Source organism: Macrosteles quadrilineatus, unplaced genomic scaffold (genome assembly GCF_028750875.1).
Source record: "Macrosteles quadrilineatus isolate MER2022 unplaced genomic scaffold, UCM_ALF_1.0 Scaffold_9__3_contigs__length_116548681, whole genome shotgun sequence".
Taxonomy (NCBI): domain Eukaryota; kingdom Metazoa; phylum Arthropoda; class Insecta; order Hemiptera; family Cicadellidae; genus Macrosteles; species Macrosteles quadrilineatus.
Window position 1 is genome coordinate 35,774,654 of NW_026542602.1, and position 18,434 is coordinate 35,793,087.

At 34.8% G+C, this 18,434-nt stretch overlaps 1 protein-coding gene across 1 annotated transcript in view; it reads left to right on the forward strand.

Moving 5' to 3' along the window:
* The first annotated feature begins 1,512 nt into the window (after positions 1–1,512).
* LOC129003325 (phospholipid-transporting ATPase ID) overlaps positions 1,513–18,434 on the forward strand; it is a 47,248-nt gene continuing 30,326 nt past the window's right edge. The window contains exons 1-9 of the mRNA XM_054431618.1: positions 1,513–1,684; positions 3,404–3,498; positions 4,852–5,064; positions 6,117–6,232; positions 7,900–7,995; positions 11,762–11,917; positions 12,870–13,044; positions 14,757–14,968; positions 16,599–16,761. Coding sequence (XP_054287593.1) covers positions 1,513–1,684; positions 3,404–3,498; positions 4,852–5,064; positions 6,117–6,232; positions 7,900–7,995; positions 11,762–11,917; positions 12,870–13,044; positions 14,757–14,968; positions 16,599–16,761 — 1,398 coding nt within the window. The remainder of the gene's footprint in view (positions 1,685–3,403; positions 3,499–4,851; positions 5,065–6,116; positions 6,233–7,899; positions 7,996–11,761; positions 11,918–12,869; positions 13,045–14,756; positions 14,969–16,598; positions 16,762–18,434) is intronic.

Below are 18,434 nucleotides of genomic sequence, written 5' to 3' on the forward strand. Positions count from 1 at the left end.
CTCGCGGCACGTGCTGGGTGCGCATGATGCTTTTTACACGTAATTACCGTAACCTTTGCATTGAATGTTATAATTTTGTCAATAATCGATGATTTAAATACCGTATATGTTTCAAAGACAACCTATTTTTTCAAAAGAGTTAAATTAGACTTAAATTAAACACAGATTTATTTAGTGTTTTTTTTTTTAGTAATAAATTAATCATTATACAAAGGCCTTATTTTCCGTATATAATGTAATAATGTAATGTTTTACCAATCAAAACATGTTTTAACTATTAAAATACAATTTACAAGGGATATTTTATTAGTTCGATTAATAGAGATCAATATCTAATAAAACAGATTAAGTATATCCTACGCAGTAATACTTGAAGTCAGGATATTCTACTTCAAATTAAAGTTACAAGGAATAAACACATAAGAAATATAAAAAAAAAACTTTAATTCAAAACTCTTATGTTGTTCATTAGGCTTTTAACCAAAACTGGGATAAAACCTGGACCTACCTCACTGTGCAGACATGCCTACATTCGTTTGGTCACCATTTCATAAAAAAAGTATTGAAAGAATTAAGACCATTTTCCTATAGACGACTAGAATGTTATCATTTAGATGGTTACTTCATTATTTGAGTTCATGTGACAATAGGGGTTAACATCTACGTTTTCTTTTAATAAAACCCATAATTAAATAGATAAATGTGAAAAAAACTACTAAGGATGTAGAAACAAAATGTAATCTTAATACATTTTCTGAAACCATATCCACATACTGTACATAGGGGCCAGGGGGTAACCCAGGCTCAATCCCTTGTCAATGCCAGCCTATTTTTGATAAACAACAGTAAGTAGGTTCAGGACGATCATGGTCAAACAATGCTACTGTATAGTACAGGTAAAACATGTCAAATATACCTTAAATTTCCTTATTTCAACGACCTGATGGTTATCCCCAACATGATATATTTTGTATTTCAATGTCCGAGAGGATAAATTTTGAAATCTATTACTAATATTTTTTCTTTATATACGAGTAACTATTACTTTGGAAGCCAATGGGGTGTGGTGGAGCCCAAGGGAAATATGAAAATAAAACGATTTAATATTGCATTGTCATCCATTTGTTAGCTATATTTCAAGTCTCTAGCTCATGGAGAAGTTAGTTTAAAACCGATTGCAAAATTTCTACCGAACAGACTAGAAAGTGAGCTAATAAAAACGTGTTAAAATAGAGTTTTAGACCATAGTACACTCCATGAGTCACTCATTCTACTATGTTATTTAGGGGGAAATAGATACAGCTAGTCTAATGAAAGGGATGTCTATTTCAGTTTCCAAAGGTTGATGGTTTTTATTCTATAAATTCTCAACTCTTAGTGACCCACATAAGCTGTAGTAATAAAAAACTATTTAAACCCTACTAAAACCAGGATACACATGTTAAGTTGATGACGTCATGATGACGAATGCCGGAATGTGAGGACTGAGGAGGGGATGAACCTTGGGAGGTCATGGAGGATGAGATAGAAGTAGAGTTGGAGTCACTGGTGTCGGAGGAGAAACAAACTCCTAGAGAAAGCTTCCGAACACCCAGGGCTCAGGAGAGAATCAAGAGGTCTACACGTGTAAAGAATGTGTTTGTGACTTTCTTTGACAACTTCATGACCAGGAGAAGTAACATTGGTAAGTGATGTTGATGAATTGAACACGCTTTCAACGATTTTGTAAGAAAGTGTCGTTTGGCCACTTTGCCAGTAGAAGTTATGTTGGTAAGTGATTCGTTTGCTTCTTTCCTTCTCTCTTCCTGTACTTTCGTTTGTAACTTTCCCTTACAACGTTATGACTGGGTGAAGTAACATTGGTAAGTGTCCTTGACAATTTAAATCACCTTTATCATTCATAGGACTTTCGTTAGTAACTTTCCTGGGCAACTTCATAACTAGAAGTAACACTGGCAAGTGTCCTTGACAATTTAAATCACCTTTAACATTCATATTAAGGACTTTCGTTTGTAACTTTCCTGGGCAACTTCATAACTAGAAGTAACACTGGTAAGTGTCCTTGACAATTTAAATCACCTTTAACATTCATATTAAGGACTTTCGTTTGTAACTTTCCTGGACAATTTCATAACTAGAAGTAACAACGGTAAGTTTTTTATGATGAGTTGCATCTTTGTAGAAGACTTTCGTTTGTAATTTCTTTTGACATTTTTATGGCAAGGAGAAAGTTTATTGGTATGTTACGTATTTGCCACCTTGTAGAGCAGTTTAAATATGTGTTTAAAGTTCATCGTTAGTGGTACTGGTAATGAGATTGTTTTGAAAATGATTGCATTAATTTTCTATCATTAAAGCTCATGAAATATCCCCGTCTAAAATTTTCCCCCGCCTTTAGAAGCCTCGAGATCAGCTGTTTCATTAGCCAGGACCTTAAAAATCATATTACTTTTTACAAATTGCATCATATAGGTAGGGACTGCGTCCTTTCCACACGGCCCTACCTTATACAAGTAAATAGGCAAAACAAATAATGTGGTGGACGTTTGAATTGCTGAGGGAATGAATGGACATTGGACAATAAGGTAATTTCAATAGATAGGCTGTGATAGCGCACACCCCTTCCTACCACCACCAAATTTAAATGTCCGTTGTCACTTTAAATGTCGAGCTGGTGGTAAGAAATTTTCTGTTAAATATTCTAAACCACAACATAAAACTATACGTAGAATCTTTTACCGGAGTATTGATAAAACTGGTGTTATTTTATCTATTAAACTAAATGCAGTTGGTATCAAAGTGTATAATTATTGAAAATGAATCGTAGCAGATGCACATTTCAGTAATGATAGTATAACGATGCCTATCGCCACAATACAGTTATTATAGGGGGAGTTTTTTTAAGTTTTCATCAATATGGTCTACAGTTATGTACGTCGAGTCGATCAGGCAATTTTATTGAACCACGTATGTGGGAACAAAATTTTCAATTTGAATTTAAATATGAATTAACTATACAATTATGACGAGTATGTTTTTAAACCTTACATTACTGATGAGAGCTTACTTTAACATTACAATACTATGTTAACTCGAGGTTGGGATAATACATGTATCTAAAATATGCATAATTTAAATGAGTATTACTTACTAAACTTAGGCATACAATATTATTGTACAACATAGCAATATAATAACAACAATATTTGTTGTGCACATGATGATTGAAAATCAAAGTATTGGATCCTCAAAGAGATTACTTAGTTTATGAAATCTATAAAATATAAACTTGTGTAAAAAAAGTCAAGACATACATTTCTGTTACGATTAGTGATATGTTGTTTTGGACCTTTATTACGTACTTGATTGTCAACAATAATGATTGTTTAATTACTGGTGTTAGTAATAAATTTTAATATTCAGAAATATTTTGTTGCAGAGCCCCACAGACGAATAAAGGCCAACGATAGGCTATTCAATGCTCAATTTAAATACGCAGTAAGTATAAAAAGTTGATAATTTGTTAATGTATATATCCACAATAATTTACAAGATTTAATTACTTAAAACAAAACTTTAGATAAAATTGGTTCAACCCTAAAATATTGTTTATAGCGAGAGACAAACTGACCAGCAATGCAATGCCACTCTTTCAAGGTCCTAAAACCACAGGTTTGAATCTCGCTAATCAGGAATAGATTTCAGCTGTGTGGTTGTCCTGTCACCCGGCGTTCGGAGTCCATATTAGAGCTGCGTAACCAAATGTCTATAAAATTGAAAACGATAGATCTCTCACGCGAGGTATTCTTCTGAGTCGGGAAACTAGTAGACTAAAAAACTTATTCAATAAATCAATTAAAATAACGCTGTACATTAACGACGCCTTCAACAATCAAGACGCAATACTCGCGCAGTATCTGGATTGCCTGCCCGGGCCAATAAGGCGCTCTATGGTTTTACTCCACTAGTTGATCAAACATATAAATCTTTGACCACCAAATTAGCAACCTTTTGATTTTAAATTTAGCCTACTTTCCTCTTAGGATATCATAGATTTTTGCATGTATTAAGTATACAGGGACTTAAAATAAAAATTTGTACTGAAATATACAGCATGGATTCAATACTAAAAGTGACTACGGTACTGTGAAATGTATTAATTAGTGAAATGTTTGTCTCTTAAGGTATTTACAAAACATAATATTAATAATTATTTCTACATTATGGAAACAGTGATTTTAAATATATAACACAGCTTAAAAGTTAAGCCTACTTTTAATACCTTTTATTATGCCATTAAATTAGATAACCATAAAAAAACTTATTTTTTTCAAAACCATGGTTAACTTCTTAAGATGTAAAAATGTATTTATTAATTCAAGACAAATAAATTCCTTTAATGTTATTCATGGTGTGTCTAAATAAACCCACAATGTTAGAGATTTTGGAGCAAGGATTTTTTTTAATTTCTTGGAAATAAGGAACGAGATTTTAAATATTTAATCTCATGGTATAAAAATTGTATTCAAACTGTTCAGCATGGCATTGTGTTTTGAAAAATGAATTGGTAAAGATGTCTTCTGAACAAATATTCACCCAGAAAGTTTATTTGTATATTATTATTTTTTACCTCTTTCAACGTGTTTTGTTTTATTCACTGTTCATATAAACAAAACAAAGACATCTTAGTAAAATAATCTATACTAATTGAAATAAAATTTCCCATATTGAGATAAAAATCTAATTTAGGTTTTTTATCAACTGACTTTGATATACTATTCAAATCATATACATTCTACTTTACTGAAAGAGCGAATCTGGTTGACAATTTCCATAAACCTTGTGTTGCAGAACAACATAATCAAGACGTCCAAGTACTCGATACTTACCTTTCTTCCCGCCAACCTGTTTGAGCAGTTTCAACGTCTCGCAAACTTCTACTTCCTATGTCTCATGCTGCTGCAGATGATCAAGGTGATCTCTTCACTGACTCCTGTCACGACGGCCATCCCCCTCATAGGAGTTCTGTCCCTCACCGCCATCAAGGATGCCTACGATGACTTTGTGAGTTTATTTGGAGGAGTTTTCCAATAAATGAGTTTACGGTCCTGACTCTCCTTAATGTGGTTAAAGGTGAAGATGAAAAAGAATGAGATGTTTCCAGCTATTAGTTAATGCTTATTTATTTTCTTGTGAAAAAGTTTTTATCAACATGTATGTAGCCTGAAAACATTACAAGTGATTGAGCTGGGTTTTTTTATGTCTTACAGTACCATTACTTTGACTGAAACAAAAATGTTCAGTCAATCGTTAAGTCACCCTTCACCTTTTTGTAATTTATTGTATTGTAACAGCAAGCTTTTGATAAAAGTACAGTAATTGAGGCCGTATAAACTCTTGAGAACCATATTTTGCTAGAAAGCTTTCTATTTTTTGCCAGCTGTATCCATTGTTGAACTACATACACCAACAATGGAAAAATTGTTTACAAAATTTAGGCGGTTTGAGAAGAAGTTCTCCCACTACTTGTTTTGTCACAGCTGGTTGACCTTTTGGCAAACCTCAGCTAATATCTAATGACTCCGGGGAAAATAAACAGTTAATCATATCATAGACAAAAAGAATTAAATATAGACTGTCAGCTGGGCTGCGGTTACCATAGGTTCTGGCGCACACTGTTGGGAGCGCCATGTAGTTACGGCGTACGTGCTACTTAACTACACGACGCTCCCAGTGGTGTGCGCCAGAACCTATGGTAATCATGATAAAAGCAGCACGGCTGACAGTCTATATTTAATTATTTATGTCTATGATCATATTTAGTTAACAATGCTAGACAAGGTTTCTCACTGTTCCTTTTACCAGTTAAAATACTAAGAATTAACTTCCTAACTCTATGTAATGATATCAAAGTAATAATCCTATTTATTTTTTCATCCTTTTTATGACTATTAGGTTATACATGTTTCTCAGCTTTACTCTGTGTAAGTTAACACTTTGGAAAATAAACTCTTGACTAATGACATGGTAAAAAGACGATTAGAGGAAAACTAATGTATTCGACTATTTCAATGCCACGAGTGCCAAGATATTGAAGTATCTTCTGTTTGTGACAGCAAAGACACAAAAGTGACTCTAGAGTCAACAATCGATTGGCTCGTGTAGTTGAGGCGGGGGGTGCTCAACTACTGGACGAGAGGTGGTCCAGAGTGCATGTGGGTGACATTATCAGGTAGGCACTGGTGGTTACATAACCTATTATAAGATTATTGCTTTGTGTAATGTACAAAGTCACTCAATTGAGGGTATATTAATATGTTGGAAATGAGGAATTAATTATCTATATATAAAGGCAAAAGTATCCATGAACTTTTGAGAAAACTACAAGTCACACCCCCATAAACCATATACTTAAAATGTTCGTCATGACGAGAAACCTTGCGCAAAATTATCCATTTTTTCATAAATTGCCCTTTAAGGTCTTAGTTGCTTTCCAAAGGGAACTTTCCATATACTTAATGTTAAAAATACCTCAGCTGTTCTTATTTGTATGTTATTCTTTCAATTATTTATTACCTTATTAAAATCTGGTGTGATTATTAGCGAATTTCCCATATAGGGAATAAGCTATTACCGTAGTACTCATGGTAAGACCTGGACCCGAGACCGATCTTATTTTTCATTTTGAGGTCCCTAGAGGCCAAAAACACCATCCGTTCAAATTCATATATATATATATGTATTTATATATATATATGTGTCCGTTAGCGCGATAACTCGAGCAAAAATTATCCGATTTTGATGAAATTTGGTACAAACGTGTAAACCTACGTTTATTCGAACGAGTTCGCGATCCAGCATAATCGGACAATGGGAACGGGGGTTTATGGGGGGTTTTATGGGGTAAAAATGGGTTTTTCCCATTTTTCAACCTGAAAACAAAAAATTTTGCGATTTCTTTCTAAACCGTTTTGTAGAGCTTAATAAAAGAAATAATTTAGTATATTGAAGCGCTGTTGTATGCCTAACGGTCACGGAGAAAATTCAAAAATAGTGTAATTAAAAATTCCCATGTTATTCTTATGGAGAAAATGAAAATTGTTGTAGTTTACTTGTTTATGGGTATATATTGATAAAATTTGGCAAATTTATTTATTTCATCCTATACTATTGACGTATGGTCAAAAAACACTTTTTACCTTCCCCGTAGCAGCAAACCTAAGCACTCGTTAAATCTATGTTATTTAAATAGGGAATAATATGTCTTATTTATGGAAATATTTTAGTAAAAATGTATCAGACGAGTTGAAATTCGCTTAGTCTGCAGGTTTGCTGCGGCGGGGGTATTTGTTTGTAATGCTGTATTCTGTTTTGTTTATTTCATCTTAACTTAACCAATCAATAGTTTTTTATAATACTTTGAAGTCAAACGGGTTGAAGCCCGTGGGTAACAGCTAGTTTATATAATCTCATATTATTAAGCTTTTGAACAAATTTGAGATGCAACAAAAAAGTGTGTTATAGCAATTAGCTTGACACATATTTTTTGTATACATTCTAATAATCTGGGGAGTTAAACAGTCTGTTCACAATGGAAGTACAGCAGGGGTAAGTGTCATGACCATTTTGTCCAATCAGGCTAATTGTGATCAGTCCCCTATGATGCAGCATATGATGACAAAAGAAATCTTACTTGAAGATTATGAAATACAGAACATCTTTACAAAACTTAATATTGGAGCAAATACACACCAGAAATTTTTAGAAAGCCTTAATTTTGATTCCAGATTGAAATAAAAAGAATGACTCAATACAGTAATCCTTAAGTTAGTGCCATACATTAGTGTTAGTGCATTAGTTAGTGTTAACATTATACTGGTTGCTGATTTATGTTTTTAGAATGGAAAATGACCACTTTGTGGCGGCTGATGTTTTGTTGCTGTCCACCAGCGAGCCCAACGGACTTTGCTTCATCGAAACATCTGAGCTTGATGGGTAAACAAAAAGATTTACCTTTACGAATAAGGCACATATTTGTTGAGATGGATTTAGTTTTTGACTATATTTTAAATGCATAACTTACATTATTACTCTAAAAAAGATTTACCACTACGGTGACAATCTGTACCGGCCACAAAAGTTGGTATCAGTTAGGGCTTATTTCAGAGCTATGATAGCATTTGATTGAGCTGCCAAACTTTTTACCGTGCTTTTTACTGAACCTAGTTCTTTGCTTATCACTCACATAGGTCTGGGACTATGGGGTATAAAATAGAAAAAGGAAACTTAACAGAGGATCACACAAAAAGGTGTAAAATATTCTCACTTATCCAGATTTATTTATGAGCTAGGTGTCACAGTAATCAGAGAAATTGTTGTGGTACTCAACTTCATTAGATAAACACATTAGATAAACAACTAACTTACCCAAGAAAAGAGTTCTTGTTGACAACATATAAAAATCAGTTGACAACATAAAAAAATCAGTTGACAACATAAAAAAATCTCAAATCAATTAATTTGATATTTTTGCCTCTGCAAGGGAGCTTCTTTGAAAGGAATAAGTGGTGTAGTAGTGTTTCTATTTTAGATGTTGTTTTATTATTCTAGCACATTGTACTTTTGCTTCAAAACAAGCTTCCTTTATAGTCCAGCATCTATAGGGGGTTGAGTATGCACTGAAAGCGTAACTCTTTTTGACTTTTGATTATTGTTGGGGGCATCTTGGAGATGACAAAAACCGATGTTGTCGCCCTCCCAGCAGGTGCACAACTTGGGGGGGAGGGGGGGAAGGTGCTCTGAGACGCGTTCTAGAAAATCGCTTATATCTCGTGAACTAGACACGATAGAAACAAGCTCTAAATGGCATTGTATTACCATCTTCATCTGCTTTGAAAAAGTATCCAGGAAAAGTCCAGTATCTATGATATTAGTTGAGTTATTTAACAATTTATTTAAAATTTTAAATAAAAACTCCTAAAAAACGCTAAATTATCCATTAAAACCCCTTTAAAACAAAAAAAGTACAGTTTTTCATCGTGCATAATATGTTTTACACGCAAAAGTGACTTTATATGGTAATTATATCGAAATATTACAAGGTTATGCGAGGTTTCAGATGAAGCGGCACGGTGACGCGAGTGACGCCGCTGTGTGGCAGAAATCAACGTGTAGTACAGACTTGTAAATATTGGGTATGTACCGCAAGTGTAACGCATTTTGACTTTTGATTGTTGTTGGGGGCACCTTGGAGATGACAAAAACCGATGTTGTCGCCATTCCATCAGGTGCACAACTTGGTGGGAGTGGGGGGTGGAAGTAGCGCTGAGTCGCGTTCTAGAACATCGCTCATATATCGTGAACTAGACACGATAGAAACATGTTTTAAACGGCATTGTATTACAAACCGCATCTGCTTTAAATATTTTACAATGAAAAATCCCATATCAATGATAAAATTGAGTTATTTAACATTATATTAGAAATTACAAATTTAAAGTCAAAATACCGTTTCTACCTATAAAACTCTCATAAAACGAAAATGAACAGTACTGTGTTTAGAGTGCATTCTATGTTCAACACACGAATTACAAAAAATTAAGTGTATTGTACTTTTCTTAAAATAATAAGTACGGAGTTCTCGAGTTTGCGAGAAAATAATTATAAGCTGTTTTTAACACTAGGCGATTTTAAATATAAAAATAAAAAAAAATCTAGGCACAACTACCCAAGAAAAGGCTTAAGTTTGAAATGTATACAGTTTTTATTAAAATAATATTAAAATAGACTTGGAAATGCTGTACTTCATTTTAAAACTGACTACCATGTAAACTACACATAAGAAAACAATGGATACTATTTCAGTCATCTTGTTTGAAACGATCTTAATGATAAGGATTTTTACAATTATTAAAACATTTGCAGTAGGAGCAGCAGTATTAAGAAGGAAAGGAAGCACCTGCAATGACAGCAGCTATATAGCAATCACAACTAATCCATCTGCCGTCAAGGACATTAGAAAAATGCCTTGCACACCGGACAGCTTCAAATTACACCTGTTACGGTGTAGTGCCCAATTATATTTTTGGGAAAAGTCCTTGACAGGAGAAATATTGTCTTGAGATCTATTCCAGTACGGTTTTTTTTTCAAAAAACAGCTCGGGAAAATTGCGCCCCCTTCTTATGACACTGCCCCCGGCTCCTACAAATTTGCTAAAGCCATGTAAATGCAAGACTTGTTCTAGATCAACTTGTAGCTGCTTTTCAAACAAGTCATCCTGCAGATCCTACTGCAAATATTTAAAAAAATGTAGAAATCCTTATCTTTAAGACCGTTTCAAACAAGATGGCTGAAATAGTATCCATTATTTTCTTATGTGTAGTTTATATAATAGTTAAGATTTAAAATGAAGTACAGCATTTCCAAGTCTATTATAATATTCTTTTAATAAAAACCACATACATTTCAAACTGAAGTTTTTTCTTTGGTATTTGTACCTAGATTGTTGTAAAAATTTTATATTTAAAATAGCCTAGTGTTAAAAATAGCTTATAATTATTTTCTCGCTAACCTGAGAACTCCGTACATATTATTTTAAGAAAAGTACAATACACTTAATTTTTTGTAAATTCGATGGTTGATACATAGAATGCATTCTAACCACATTACATTCATTGTTTTATGAGAGTTTTATAGGTAGATAAACGGTATTTCGACATTAAATTAGTAATTTCTAATATAATGTTAAATAACTCAATTTTTATCATTGATATGGGATTTTTCATTGCAAAATATTTAAAGCAGATGCGGTTAGTAATACAATGCCGTTTAAAACATGTTTCTATCGTGTCTAGTTCACGATATATGAGCGATGTTCTAGAACGCGACTCAGCGCTACTTCCCCCCCCCCCCCACTCCCACCAAGTTGTGCACCTGATGGAATGGCGACAACATCGGTTTTTGTCATCTCCAAGGTGCCCTAACAACAATCAAAAGTCAAAATGCGTTACACTTTCGGTACATACCCAATTTTTACCAGTCCGTACTACACGTTGATTTCTGCCGCGCAGGTGCCGCTTCATCGGAAACCTCGCATAACCTTGTAATATTTCGATATAATTACCATATAAAGTCACTTTAGCGAGTAAAACATATTATGCACGATGAAAAACTGTACTTTTGTTGTTTTAAAGGGGTTTTAATGGATAATTTAGCGTTTTTTAGGGGTTTTTATTTAAAATTTTAAATAAATTGTTAAATAACTCAATTAATATCATAGATAGTGGGATTTTCCAGGATATTTTTTTAAAGCAGATGAAGTTGTTAATACAATGCCGTTTAGAGCTTGTTTCTATCGTGTCTAGTTCACGAGATATAAGCGATTTTCTAGAACGCGTCTCAGAGCACCTTCCCCCCCTCCCCCCCAAGTTGTGCACCTGCTGGGAGGGCGACAACATCGGTTTTTGTCATCTCCAAGATGCCCCCAACAACAATCAAAAGTCAAAAAGAGTTACACTTTCTGTGCATACTCAACCCCCTATAGATGCTGGACTATTAGGGGTAAAATATGAAATATAATATTGTATCCTGAGCTTTATGTGTGCTATCGACTGCTTGGAGCTCTTTTGTAAGTTAGTTGTGTTAATCACTGCTTACTTCTTCACACACACAATACATGGAGGAAATACTTTTTCCTCCGCACTTGCTACATATACTGCTTATCAAGGTAGGGCCTACTACTGTCCATGTTGACATTGACAGGGAGACGAATCTCAAGTGTCGCCAGTGTCTGGTAGAGACCGTGGGCCTCGGACAAGACAACCAGAAGCTGGGGCAGTTTGACGGGGAGATCATCTGTGAGCCGCCCAACAACAAACTCAACAAGTTCCAGGGGACTCTTATCTGGAAGGGGGTCACGTGAGTTATTTTATCAACTGATCTATTAGTTTATACCATAAATACATCTTGAACCATAGGAAGACCAGTTCAACAGTAGGGAGTTATTGAGGGCCATTGTGACTGATATAATCTGTTAGCTTACAGTCTATCAGTATTTTAATCTCATAATTCTGAATGCAGTAGTTGAAATACTCCTATTTATACTCCTATAGTTGTAACACCTATTTAAGAAGTCTAGTCGGTTATTAAAGTATATTGTGATGACTGATGACCTATTTTACTACAAGTTTTGTGTTTTAATTAGAATTTTTAAAGATTTTTCAAGAGTTCAAGAGGAGTGCTGCAGTAGTTAAAATGATATAGGTACTGATTTTGATTTGCTGGGTAGCTGAGTGGTTAAAGTGCCCGCCTAACTATCAAAAGGTAGCCGGTTTGATCCTGTCCTGAGATAATTTAGTAGCTTGTTGATGGTTGGAAACCGGGCCCAGCTGTTCCTGATCATTGAACTTTATATAAATGAAAATGATCCTGACTGAACCAGTTGATCTTAGTCAGTAACAAAGCTACAAAGATCATCACACACCATTCTACACTCATATTCAAATTAAAACACGCACCTAGGAGGCACCCCCATCTCAAATAATTGATTATCTTTTCTATGCAGCACCAAATAATTTTCAAATTTCCCAGTTAAAACGCTTATCAAAAAGCACTGTGAATTCACTTAGACTCTAGGATTTCTAAAGCAAATATATTAATTTGACAGAATTGAAAACTCATAACATAAAGATTTACCCACAAAATAATATAAATAACTCTCTCTATTCAATGCCTAACCAGACGTTGACAGTCACTTTGCATAAGCAGGTGGACAATGATAGAGTTCTATTAAGAGGATGCATGCTGCGTAGAGTGGTGTTATGGAGCCAGGCTCTACTCATTATCTGTTCAACAATATTTCTGTTTATAGCTATGGCTTGGACAATGACAGAGTCCTGTTAAGAGGCTGCATGCTGCGCAATACGGAGTGGTGCTATGGAGTCGTAATCTTCGCTGGACAAGACACCAAGCTGATGCAGAACTCAGGAAAGACTAAGTTCAAGAGAACCACCATAGATAAGCTTCTTAACCAGATTATCATTTGGGTAAACTATTTTGATTTTATTTTAAGTATCTATTTATCTATATTTGATATGCTACATAGCTTAATTAAATCGAAAATCTAAATCCATTTTTAAAATCTGATATGTAGACTTAATATGTCTTGATGTATGATATGTGGGGGTAAGCCTTTAAAAAAGCCTTATCAGAAACAAATATTATATGTGGTGTGTTATAGTATAGTAGTCTACGCAACGATTGCGTAAAGTTAGTGTTAACGACACGAGTAGAAAATTTTGGGTACGAGCCTTGGGGAGTGCCTTAAAAACTTCTACGACGCGAGTTGCGCACACTACTTTACCTACGACAGTGTTTTAATTACAAAAAATCACTAATCACAACTTCTAAGAGAGGTTATTGTTTTAGTTTAAAACCTCTCATTGCCACTAACAGTGATGCATCAAAACATATTGTACCAAACACTAATTGCACCACTCAACAATTAAATTAGCCTGAACAGCTGATTAGTTGAATTTCCAATCATTACAATTTTACTTCTTCTCTCTCAATTCTTGAACCTCATTATGGTACGTTACCCCAGTTGTTATGAGTAAAACTATGCTGTTAGGAAAGTAAACATGCTTTTATGAGATACTTTTCAATTCTAAAAACTGTGCTGAAACGGCTACCGGTACTTTAAAAAACAGTCATAGGTAAAATATATTAAATTTATTATTCAAGCAAAATTTTTCTTCTTATATAATGTGAACTATTGCCAGTGGTGTATAGCTTCCCCACTCTGCTTTTTCCAAAGAACCTATACATTGGTAGTATTGGTACGCGACCTGATTTTTCTGTGAAAATGGTGAGCGTTCGACACTGAAAAATTTACGACTACACCACTGACTCTCAATTTTGACTATTAGCCATCGATTAACAATAGAGATCAATGCTATTAGCCAATGGAAATCATCCATTCCCTGCAAAATATTAAAGAGCTTCGCCATTTTTTTTAGGGTTGATATGACTAACTCAACCCTATTATAATCAACCCGAGAACTGAAAACCACTCTATTACTCAACTAAACTATTTGTATGGCTATTTAGTAAAAAATGTAAAGCATGACAAAAAAAGTAAGAACCAAACTAAAACTATTATAGGAAAAAGTTATTTGTAGGTAACTGGCAAACCACCAATAGTCTGGAGAGTTGAAGCTCAAGTAAATAACCACCATTAGTATGAATCCTTTCATGGGGAGGTGACAGAAATTGCATTTCTGAAGTTGAACTAAACCTCTGGTTTACAGTAAAAATAGTTAATTTTACTGATAACTCCCTGGCAGTGATCATTAGATTACTTAAGACATGTCTAAAGTAATAGATCGCCTCTGATACTTAGAAATATACTATGAAACCTAAAACTAATCGTATGGTGCTACAATTACTGATAGAGTAGGCTACTTAAATCTTCAATAAATTAGTACCTAATTTAAAATTATGGATTTTTCAAAGGATACAGTTTAGGTAGCTTATTTTAGAAAATTGGAGTCCAGGGGTAAGATACATAAAAAAGTTATTTTTTTTTTATATTGAACACCTGCACTCTCATATTCAGATAAGATGGCTGAACTTTATCTTTTCATCAACAAGTTCCTATTCAGCCACTTGGCTTCCTTTAAAAACGCAATCAACTATTAACTTGGCAGCAGGCAGCACTACCCTAACATCCATTAATTTTATGTACATATTGTTTCAGATAGTGTTATTCCTGGTGATAATATGCGTATTTTGCTCACTGGCGTGCCTGTTTTGGGAGTACACGACTGGCAAGAACTTCCAGATATTCCTTCCGTGGTCTGTGGTCATCCCCTCGGAGAGAATAACAGGCCCAGTTATCATCTCTCTTCTCATCTTCTTCTCTTACGCCATTGTACTTAACACTGTCGTTCCAATCTCACTTTATGTCAGGTATGTAAATGTTTTATTTTATGTTATTTTTCTTTTCTTTTTGTTGGAAAAGGATGAAATTTTTTTTTCTACATTACACACTAAGCAGCCACCTAGTCTAAATACAGGCCAAAAAGTGGTTTACAGAAGATCGGTAAGCTAGATCGAGTTTATACAGGGTGTGGCAAAAACCAATCTATTTTCTGTGGTGCACTGTTCAGTAACAGATTGTCTGGGGGTGGTGGGTGTTGGCTTGATTGAAAGCCTGCACTCTGCCATTATCTGTAGTCATAGAGCAGTGGTCGCCTGAGCTATGCACATTTGTTATCGATTCATTTAAAAAAGTAATGATTCAGCCATTGCAGCCCATGGAGCCTCTCCATGTCAACCTGATTGAAAAAATGCATGGAACTGCACGCATTCTTTCAATCAAGTTGACATGGAGAGGTTCTTATTGTCTGTATGGATAATCAACAAAATTAACAGATTAATACAAACTAATCTGTAGTAGGGATGAAAATTAAGATCCTACGTCAAAATTTGTGTAACCAAGCGGTCAGACATGTTCAAAGCAGATGCTTGTTTTCGGGCGGCACTAAGAGGACTGAGGAAAGCAGCACGAACTCTATCAAATGTTAGTTGTCTGGCATCCGGTCTGATTTTGGACGGCCTGTCAGCTTCTTTTCAAACGCAAAAGCCGTTGTTCTAAAGTTAGTAAACCACCGCATGATTGTGTCACGTGACAGAACTTCTCCACGTTTCCCTGATTATGAATAATTACGGAACTGCTGCTGAGCTGGAATAACTGAATCATAACTTTTTTAATATGACTCAATAACAAATGTGCGTAGCTCAAGCAACCACTGCTCTATGACTACAGATGATGGCAGTGTGTAGGCTTTCCAACTAGCCTAACCCCACCCATCTCAGACAACCTGTTGCTAAACAGTGTTCTGCAGAAAATAGATTGGTTTATTTGCCGCACCCTGTACAATTCACCAATCTCCTTTACTTTGCAAGTTGTTGCAGCTAATTTCAATTTCACAATAAATATTGGAAAAATGGTTAAAACATTTTGTTCATGTTGAAAACTGTTAAAATAATAGATATAATTAAACCCTTATCTGATTGAATGGGTTTTGTTTTTGTTCAACTTATCCTGTGTGTTTGTTGCTGGTAATGTGTCAAAAATTATTCTACTCGACTCACCCGGGATGTTGTGACAATACTCGCATGAAATCCTCCGATGAAACTCTTACTCGTACCCAAAACTTCCAGTCTTATAGTGTAATTACGTGCTATTGTGTGCACAAGAGGTTGAGTGTGAGAGTTTGAATATTAATAAGCAGTTTTTAAGTTCTCAAATATAGGGTTCTGGTGATAAAACTTGCCACTGTCATAAACTTTTAGCCCTCTCCTCCATCCTACACTGTCCCTGCAAAATCTTCCCTCCAAAATATTGTTTGTGCTTGCTCAACAAAAATAGAAAAAACATTAAACCAAAACATTAGTAATGTGAATATTTTCCTTACAACCTGTTCAACAAATTTGCTAGAGGAATAACTACTAACTTGTTCATTAAATGGATGGTTTAAAAAATTATATTGAACCATGAACAAAGACAGTTAATTTAATGCTTTTTGGCTTTTAGTGTGGAGATCATCCGTTTCATGCAGAGTTTCTTCATAAACTGGGATGAGAAAATGTTCTGCCCCCGTCGCAAGATGGCTGCCAGAGTCCACACAACCACACTCAATGAGGAGCTGGGACAGATCCAGTACATCTTCTCTGACAAAACAGGGACTCTAACACAGGTAGGCTTACTGTTTAATACACATGCTGGCTTTATGTTTGCCATCAGTGTACTGCTAAAAATTATCTATCAAAGCATTGTTTTTTATGACATTCTCCTTTTATATTTTCAATCGGTCGACTGCTAAATGAGTTATCAAATCATAGTGGCACTTTCAGGACTTTGACGGTGCTGGATTATTGAAAATAACAGATCATATTTTTTAAACTGCCTTTCATACAGTATTAAAAAAAATAACACTAAATTTAGAGAGACAAAAGGAAATTATTGGCCGGCGGGCCATTATTCCATGTTTGCTTTATCTTATCTTAGTGGTTATCTCTTATCTATAAAATGGTTAAAATAAATGAAAAAATCGCTACAACAAAACACCCCGGAACTTTATAGAGTCCAAACAACTGCCGGTTGCTCCCACCTCTGCCAAATGTGCTAAAATGGCTCAAAACAGAGTAAACAAACATCCATAAGTTTTATACCTTTAGATTGATACCGCATTATTGAAAGATCTTCACCTTCAAGTGCAAGATACCGAAAAATCATCTTAAAATGATTGCCTTTTGCTGTATTGCCAATCTACCTTTATGAGTTCCCTTTGATCTCTGACTGTAGATACAGCTATTGGAAAATGCTTATCCTATCCCATAATAATCTTCTATCTATATATATAAAATCCAATGTATGTTTGTATGTTTGTCCTTTATGGACTCCGAAACCGCTCGACAGATTGTAATGAAACTTTCAGGCATTATTAAGCATTATTCAAGGATGGTTTGTGTGAAGTTTGGTGCAGATCCGTCAAAAGGGCTCCGCCCCAGTGGCTCTGGAGTTTCCCATGTTAACCTTATAAGTACTCATAATTAAATGGAATTAAAGAATCTTAACAGCTGGTGCAGCTAAACAATTTGATTCTGTGATGTTCAATAGCATTAAAAAGTTAATAGGTTTACCAACAGGGTGCAGCTCTATATTTTTTTTTTTATTTATGAGAACAGCTAATTTGCAACCAAAAGGTGAGTGAGCGTAGCGAACGAACTTCAACCTGGAGGCGAGTTAGCGTAGCGAACGAACTTCAACCAGGACGTGATTGAGCCATGCGAACGAGCTCATCTTGAAAATGAACGAGCATGTGACATAAAACCACAATAGGACAGGACGACGTCTGTTGGGCCAGCTAGTTTATAGAATAAAAAGAATTTATTCACCAACAGAACTCTGCCTTTAAATACAGGTTTTTTTATTATCTGGCAATTATTTTGCAGAACTGAAACTTGTATTATCAACTAGCATATTTTATACTACAGTCAACTTTTAAACTTACTTTTATGGTAAATTCAATGAAAAAGGATAACTGTATAGATGTGAACTGTATGGAAAGTTTGTTCAACTTTTTTTTCTTGCATCTACTTTTTAATTAACTAAATGCAAACCCTTTTAAGGGAAAGTGGTCCCAATAAAGTAAGTGAATGTGCGAGGAATCGAACCCGTCCCTCCCGCACCCAAGTCCTAGACCCTATTGCTAGTATGGCAAACTATCCAATTTCATAAGTTAGGTACTAACATTCTTCCACTCCCAAATGGATGGATTGTCTACTTTACTATCAGTATCCCAAATCAATGTTCTAATTCAAATCCATCAATAAGAAACACATTTTAGTAAAAAATGGTCTATTATAG